Source organism: Charadrius vociferus, unplaced genomic scaffold, assembly GCF_000708025.1.
Source record: "Charadrius vociferus isolate BGI_N301 unplaced genomic scaffold, ASM70802v2 scaffold59, whole genome shotgun sequence".
Lineage (NCBI taxonomy): Eukaryota > Metazoa > Chordata > Aves > Charadriiformes > Charadriidae > Charadrius > Charadrius vociferus.
Genome location: NW_009661371.1, coordinates 1520884 through 1529873, shown reverse-complemented (window position 1 = coordinate 1529873; position 8990 = coordinate 1520884). Strand labels below are relative to the sequence as shown.

At 36.2% G+C, this 8990-nt stretch overlaps 1 protein-coding gene across 1 annotated transcript in view; it reads left to right on the top strand.

The window, feature by feature from the left end:
• FBXW7 (F-box and WD repeat domain containing 7, E3 ubiquitin protein ligase) overlaps positions 1-8990 on the top strand; it is a 106371-nt gene that overhangs the window by 198 nt on the left and 97183 nt on the right. The window contains 1 exon segment of the mRNA XM_009893682.1: positions 1-266. This exon segment is cut by the window's left edge and continues 18 nt beyond it. Coding sequence (XP_009891984.1) covers positions 1-266 — 266 coding nt within the window.

The following is an 8990-nucleotide window of genomic DNA, read 5'->3' as shown; positions in this document are numbered from 1 at the left end:
AACAGTTAGAAGAAAATAACAATAGACTTATTACAGTGGATGAAGAATCCACTTGTAACCAAGAGGAAGAAGATGATGAACATGCTGGTGATCAAGAGGAGGAGGTGGAAGAGGAGGAGGAAATGGACCAGGAGAGTGATGATTTTGATCAGTCTGACGACAGCAGTAGAGAAGATGAACACGCAAACAGTAACAGTGTCACAAATTCCAATAGCCTCGTGGACTTGCCCATTCACCAGTCATCGCCATTCTACATAAAGACAAAGGTGAGAGACTACACTTTTTGTGTTCTTAATCCTCATTAACTCTGGATTTTGGAAAATAATTTGCATATTTAACTTAAACTAAAGTTTTACAGTGAAGCAAGAATTTTACTTCCTGAAGAGCTCATTAGGAAGAATTTATGTAATCTACAAACTATAATGTTTTAACTGTGAATAATCAAATTATTTGCATGCATTTGATGTGAGAAAATACTCCTATATATTTTAAGGAATAGAGCTCTGATGACTATGTTCAAAAGATCAAGGTGCTTCTTTATAAGTATTTTTACATGCTAACTCATGCACTTAATAAGATGCTTCTGGCGTTATTTATATTTTCCTTCTCAAAGCAGGCAAGAAGGACGGTAAGCGATTGTGCATATGTGGTGTTCTCTGAGAATATCTGGTTCATTGAGATGAAAACATTGTAATGAAAAAATGGGTGGAATATTACAGAAACAGAAAGTTCTTCCTTCTGGCCAGGTTATAGTGAGTTCAGTGACAAAATGCAGGTTAAAAAAAGTGTGTTAGCCAGTTACTCAGTTACAAAGTCATTACAGAATGTCGTATGGTATCCTGCTTGTGAGCACCTTGTAAATTGTTTGCAATGATTGTTGGGAACTTCTGATTTGTAGTAAGAATTTATAAATAAATATTCATATTTTTATTGTTACTTATATCACCTAATATTTTAGAACAAAAAAAAGTTTTTGGAGTAATAACTCCAGTGTACATTAGTAGGTCACCATCTTTTCCAAATTCTTCAGGAAATAGGAATTCTGTTAACTCTTAGCAGCAGCAAAAACTGAAAGAATAATGAAAGCAGTGATACTGACTAATAAAAAAGAGGAGCAGGCAAGGCTTCTTGTGCAATAATGTTGTTCCTAAGCCTATGTACCAATTTCTTTTTCTTAATCATTAATTGGTTATAGAACACCTAGCCTCCTCTCACCTTTCAAAAAACAAAATTACAATACCCCCTCAAATTTTTGCAATGTACTTCAAAAAAACCCCCAACAACTTGATGTAAAACAAAACACAACTCCCCAAAAGTCAATTAACATAACAGGATTCCCTATGTGTTTGAATATGAACATAAATGTATAGAGATGGAGAATCAGTCTTGAAGATGCACCAGAACAGGTAAACAGGATGAACATTTGCTTCTGGAAGCTGCAGCAATGTTTTTGGTAACAGTGATAAGTAATTCACTTGTGTGTTTAAAGTATCTCAAGTAACATCTTTGATATTTTCAAAAATTCATAATGTTTTCACATGAGTTTTTAGTAAATTATATAGTTTTCATAATTCTACTGCTCAGGGTACTGAACTGTATTCTTCCTAATTTGGAGTGAAATATTGCCATATTTTATGTCATTCAATTGGCTTTTACAACTCAAATTCTTGGTTTTTATTCCAGTGCTTAGGTTTTCCCGGGTTTAGTATGACTTAGAGTATTGTGTAACAACTTGCATCCAGAATGGACTTGAATATTTAATGTGGGAAATACTTACACTCAAAAATATATTTTTTTTAAGTCTCTGAATTGGAGACTTTTAAAGTGCTTTGTAAATAACCATACTCAAATTACAGACAGACAGAGCAGAGCATTGTTTTCAGTGGTCAGTCCTGAAGCTTTTTTTATCAACTCCAATAATGAATGCAGGTTTTTTTTCTTTCTTTTTTTTTTAAGGTATATATGACGTAAACTGAAACAAACTGGTTTAGCCTGAAGGAAGTTGTCTGAAAGATTTTTTTAGATAGATGCACAATTTCTGTGTGGTCTGATAGTTGCTTGGCGTATTGTTTCTGTGCACTGCTGGCCATTTGCATCTGTGCTCTGTCCCCAGGCTGTGCTCCTGCAAGAACTGTTAGGGAGCTACATAGCGAACCTTCTTTGGAAATTGTTCTTGATTCATGGTGCAACTCTATTTTAGGTAGTTTTGACTTGTGTACCCGAAGGATCAACACAGGTTAGAAAGCTGCTTGAGCTGGCGCTGCTCTAGGTCATGGTGACATAGTAAGACTGACATAATGCAACATTAATGGTTACCAATTCATTAATAAACCAACATTTAACCATAGGAACACATTCTATATTAAGAAATGTTGTAGAAATAAGCTGTGCTGGAGCATGGATGAATTAGCAGAGTGAAAATAAACACAACTAATTAACATGCTGCTTTTGAGAAGGAAAAAGGAGTGTTTGTAGACTCATCAGCTGTACTTACAAGTGGTTTCTGGTTCTACCTGTTGAAGACAGACTCATCCTAGGAGACTTGAACCTGATCGACTTATTTGAGCTTCTCAGCATTTGTAGTCTAGTACAGTTCTCTCATAACTCTGGCTGAATTACCTGCTCCCTTGCTATATGCTGTACTCCGAAACTTGCTTTGCACCACCAGCATCGTCTGTGATAGCTGAATCTGCTGCTTACTGTTTGTGTGTCTGGCTCCTCGGAAGCATACAATCCTGATCCAACACAGTTGCTAGTTTGGTCTGGTTGTATGTAGCCATATTGGCAACACGCAGTTTTCATTGCTACCAAATACTAAGAGATAACAGTGAGACTGAATAAACAGCAACTGCTACTTCCATAGGTGTCATCGTGTAGCTCATATCAACTTTTTGATATCTCTTTTTCCTTCTACTTTTTATTCCTTTCCTCATAAACTACTGAATAAAGTCTCTTTCTAATCTGACTTTTATTTTTTTGCTGATTGGCCTGTGGGATCCTGTGCGGTTAAGGATGGAAATGGCAAGGTTCTCACGTAACACCACCGTGTATCCTGCTTGCGTTTGCCGCCTGTCACCTGGACTTCCACTTCCACTTGACAGCAGCAAGCTCGCTGTGTTCTACCTGATAAATTTCACCAGAAGCATAAAACTCATATTTGTATAGAAATACATTATATATATATTTTCATCTTTTAGATAATGTTTATATAATAGATATATAAAGTCATATATAAATATTTGCCTCATACTATTGCTCCATGCAAATAACTGAGATAATTGTTGCCATAATGTTGTGAAAATGTTATGACTGAAGGGCATGTGTGCTTGAAATGAGAAGGCTGGTAGTTTAGAAGAGTCTTCATTGCATTTACCTGCAACAGCCAGGAATCTGTAAGAGTCCTTGTGGTTACCTCTTACAATTTCCTCCGTAAAATGTTAGGCTGCTCTGTATTGACTTCTGCACAAGCTAAAGCATATTTTTAGAAAAAATTCACTGTTTGAAAACAGGAAAACAGTCCAGCAAGGCAAGTCTATCTCAAGCTTAGGGTAATAATTTGTTAGTTATCATCAGTGTCTAAACTTCTATACCTTTACTCTACTCTGCCGCCTTCCTGTTATCTGTCTTTTTTTTGACCATTACAATTTATTTTTTTTGTCTTGTGCTGAAGAGCTGTTTAACAACAGGGGTCTTTTTTCACATACATAAAGCAATCCAGTTCACCCCTGAAAGGTCTCTTAAATGTAAATAACAACGACTGTGTCCATTTGGTATATTTTTCTATTTTTTTTGTTCTTGCTATGATACTTCCCTGAAGGCTGTCTCTGATTTTTGAACATCCATCTTGAATCGTAGATATTGGAACTGAGATAAAAACTCCAGTAGCAACTGTGCCAATGACAATTAACATTTGCTCATGCTATATATTTACCTGTTTATATAACAACTGATTCCGTTAACACTTTTGACTGCAGCACTGCATTGGGATTTCACACTCGACTGATTTGTCTAACATGATGCAAGCCGCCTTCAGAGAGCCTTCTGTTCTCTAAGTATGGCCTGTGTCCTTTCTACCTAGAGATAAGAATTGACACTTGGTTGTATTGAAGTGACTCTAGTTTTCTCACATCCAGTGTTCCTCATTAGATCCTTTACTATTTGTTAATTTTTACTGGAGTTGATCTGTCTCCTATCAAATGTTGTCATGTCTGTTATAAAAATATAAAATAGCACAGGAAGGCAAAGTAAATAATATGTGCAGGGCTTTTACAGGAATATGCTCTTGATGCTGATTCTTCACTGATTGCGTCATATTTATGGCATCCATTTCCAGTCCTCTGTGATGACTTTGTATTTCTTGAGTTCCTTGGGAATAGACGTGTAACAGTTAGCCACAGCATAAGCAAACAAACACATTTACAGTGCATCACATATTTCATAGCAACTGCCCTTAAATGCTTTTATCTCTCAGTACATGTGGGATTCTGTAGCACTGCAAGGACAAGAACTTATTACTGGTAGTCACTGTCACTGGGAAATAGCTCATGTAAATTAACTTTCTTGCTTATTTTAGATTTAAATTGTCTATCTACCTGCGTTTATACTCTTGAAATCGTAGTATTAACCAATGTATCATGCCAGCAATATTTTATCTTTATCAAAACTGGTGTTTATGACCTAAGTGAATAACCGGCATGTTTTTCTGGAAAAATTGGCATCAATGCTGTTAATCCTGTTCCATGTCAACCATTGCATTATTTTATCTTGGACTGACACCTGGCTTTCAGCCTATGGTTATCCAGGTTGTACTCTGTTTCCTTTTCGATTTTTTTTTTTTTTTTTTTTTTTTAAAGTATTGTTAGATGTATTTGAGATTTCGGAAATATTTTGATTGTTCTAATTCTTTAAAATTATTTTGATCATAATGTATATAATCTTTAACTCATTCCTTTTTTTTGTTTGCTTAGCTGTAGCTGCAACTCCCAGTTTTGTAGTTTTTAAATATTGATGGCTGTCATCTTCAATGTACTTAAATCTTTTGGTTTTAATTGAGGCTTTCAGTTTCCATCAAGACGACTTGGTTTTCTTTAACTGCTGTGAACTTTTCTTATTTGTAGGAATATTGGCTTCTTGATTATCTTAGAAATTGTTTCTAAACACATAAAATAATTTACAGGCTCATTCTGCTTTGGTTTGGATTTGACGTATTTTGTAGAAGGAGGGGGAAGTCACGTTCGCTTCTGCCCAAGCTACCATGAATTTAACTTTGTTCTATTCATTTTTCTTTATCTAAAATTCTACATTACACAATACTTTTAATATTGAATGCATCTAACGTTGAAGCCACCTCAGTTAGAAAACAATCATGCTAAAAACAAAAAAAAAAATTAAACCCATGAATTCCTGAGAAGTGTTAGCTGCGTTCATTCCAGCAAATACTGTCACAGTTTTTTATGATTAGGCAAAGTAACTACTTCATATCAGACTAGCAAGTGTGAGATTTCCAGAGGCAGATACATACGTGCTCTAGGTGAAATTGTGGTATCAAGGCATGTTTCCTTTCTTACTCCTGCTTGCATGCTCGAAGTTGGTCTCTGGGAAAAGCACAAAACAAGCTGAAGATTATACAGAAACTAGAAGATGCAATTTACTGTGTCCATGGCAAAAACTTCTTCAGCACCTGGGAGACAGGCAAATAGCAGCCCTCTTTCATCTTTAAAGTATGTCTCTTACTTTAGGCAGATACCATCTTGAATTTTCAAGTAGCTTCTTTTCATACTACAACCTCCCATTTGAGGTGTGCTTCCAGGAGCCATTTCATATTTCTCCACAGATTTTGTTTTGAGGGGAGAATACATCAGAAGGCACTAAAAGTATTTTCATGTATTCTGTAGGGACCTGAATTTTAAAATCCAAGTGAGCGGGTAGAGCAGGAGGATTGTTAGCTGATATGTGGCTGCTTTTCTTCTTCTGGGTTTCAGGAAACACATTCCCTCCGCTAAATTTCTGAGTTAGTGTCCTCTCCAAATGCAGGTTTGCTTGTTGCAGGATTGTGGGCTGTCATGGTAATTGCTTTGTTGGTTAACCAGAGCTTCCTAAGAACCAGAAAACAGATTAGGTAAAATGAAGATGAAAAATTCCTGTACAGTTGGATTTACAACCACAAAAAACAGTTTGATACCCCTTCAGCAGTTGTCGTATTTGAGCATTTGCTTCTTTACTGAAGTTAATAAGATTATCTTCTTTTTAATAGATCCTTTCATATATAACATATATTACATGGAACAATGGTAAAGGCTGAGAAGCAGCTTAATTTTCTTGTAAAAATGGTATATTTTGATTGCAGCATCCTCTGATTCTGGGTACCATACTGTCTGTTTGGCTGTAAGTCACTGGGCGTGCGTGTGTAAGTAATGGTGCTGTTCCAAGAGTGCCTTTTCTTGGTTGTTCGTTGACCCTGGAGAGTGGAGAGGGGAGAGACAGAACAAATAAGCTGGGTTGGCTTCAGTGGAGCTAGAACAGGATGCACCAGAGGAAGACCTGTCCCTTGGAACTGAAATACCCATCTCAAGTTCTGAAACAAATCTAAAGTCGTGCTCATGTACGTAGCTTTGAGCTCTCAAATAGCGCAGACTGCGCCAGAATTTGTTACTGTGAGGTGCTTGGTCCAAGCAAGTATGTAGAGCCACAAGGATATAAAGGATTTATAATTCAATGATTTTTGGCTTTGTATGGAAGTATAACATTAACTTTTAAAACTAAAGAAAACTTAAGATTGCACTGGGCAGTTTGTGCGTATGTGAAGTGAAAAGGGACTCCTCTGTGAAAGTCTGCAGTTATTGTCAGAATGTTAATAGACTGAAAAGCTTTGTAGGGATAGGGGGAAATAAAGGTTGATTAGAGAAACGCTGATCCCTGGAAGCAGGTTTTTTGTTTTGTGTACAGTACACTCAATTGAGAGAAGGTTGGAATACTGTGTATAGGTGGGGTGGTGGTTTTGTAGCAGTGTGTGTTAATATTTTTCTCCTTTTCTGAGCAGCAGAGGGGGCTGCTATTGCTTTGCTGCAGCCCTGCAGAGGCTTGTGCAGTGTTCCTTCGCAAAGTTTTTTCCTGCTCTTGCAGCTAAAAACTTGAAGCATGTTTTTTAAGTCTAGGGAATAAATACAGCTGGAACAGAAGGACTCAATATTTTTCATTTGTGAAGAAATCTGTTTCCAGTATGTGAAATGATGTAGGAATATTTCCTTTAAAAATAAGTTTTAAACATTTTCAGGTGGCTTGTGTGATAAGAATGCAATGTATAGCTCTCTGCTCTGAGTGCACAGGAGAAAGAGGAAAAACTTTATACTACAAAAAGACTCTTTTTTTCATCTTTATTTTTTACAGAGATCACGCATAGGACGTGTAGATTCTTCGGGCCTTTCATCTCCTGAGTTGTGTAACAGTTAATGCTTTAAGGAGTTTTTAAACTAAGTAATAATTCAGCTAAAGCTGTGTGAAGAAGACTATGTGTTAGCCATTGCTCTGATTGTAAAAAAAAAATAAAAATAAAATAATAAAAATACATTGGCAATATATTTTTTTTTTTTTTCCCCTTTTGCTTCTCTCTGGAATTCTCCTTTTTAATTAAACCTTCTTCACATCTCTCTCTTTAAAAGCTTAGGAGCTGGCAAATTTTTTCCTCTTGGTTATTCTGAACTACAGCACTAAAATACAATGAGTTAAATAAGTAAATTACTTGGGATAAACAATAAATGGTCTTTACAACTGCCAGTCAGAATTACTTTTGCATTACCATGAAAGATTATGTTTCTTGGAGCAAGTTTTCCTGTCTTAATATTTATTTTTTTTTTTTACTCTTCTGATACAGAACCTTATTTTTATATTGGACTGTAATAATACTAGAAATATTCATACTCTGAGATTAGTATCAATCAACACTTTTAACCTTTGACTTCTTTCTCATTTATATACTACCCAGTTTAGTTGCTAATGATTCCAAGCATGCAGGAGCATTTGGAAAGGTTATGCAACTGTCATTAAGATGTAGTTTGTTGAATATTAAAGTATCCATGGAAGGAATGCAGATTCTCAGTTTCTGTGTAGATAGCACATCTTCCCCATCTGCACTAACCTGCAGCATGCTTCTTTACTGCAAATACCAAGACTTTTGAAAAGTACTTCTGGCTTGCTCTGCTTTTACTTGACTGTGTTAAGTAATGGCGTCATTTGCTGCCCGCGGCTTTCAAACCGTTTTGCTGTACTTTCACCTTTTGTAAGTAGAATTGCTCCTACGCCTTCATGTGCAGGTAAAACTGCTGTTAAATAATTGCTGCTCTGCTAATTTTCCCTACTCTGTAAGCACATCATGAAGCTTGCTGATTGATATGTGGGCTCTACTTGTAGTAATGGGGTTATCCCTGACACAGTTGGTGGCTTATCTAAGAACTTGGCTATCTAGTTCAGCTTTCTCATGCAAAGTTCTTGAAATAGCTAGTAATTAAATTTAACTGTTATGTTAAAATGTCACTTGCAGTTTAAGGACAGGAATTTCTTCTATAATTTCTGGGGTTTTTTCCCTTGATGAAGGTTGTCTTACCTCTTTTCAGTATGATTTCTACAAATATTACTACAGAATTAAGTGACAGTGCTAACGTATAATTTGTGAAGTATTTGTGTATAGAAAGTCAAGAATCTCAGTGCCTGGGATGGAAGAAAAGTAGTTTAACAGAAAACATTAGTGCTGAGAGTTTGGATCCTAGTTTTGACTATAAGATTGTATTTAAAAAGTAGATTTTACTACATTGGCCCTCCCCCCCCTCCCACCCCCCTCGCCCCTTATTACAGAGAGGTGCATGTTTTTTGATGTGGAAGGAGGTAGTGCTGATTTAGTTTCTCATTTAGTTGCAGGTTACAAAGATTGCTTACTAGACTAATGACCTAGCTGCGTTAGGCACAAGCAATTTTCTACTTCTGTGCCAATAAATCGA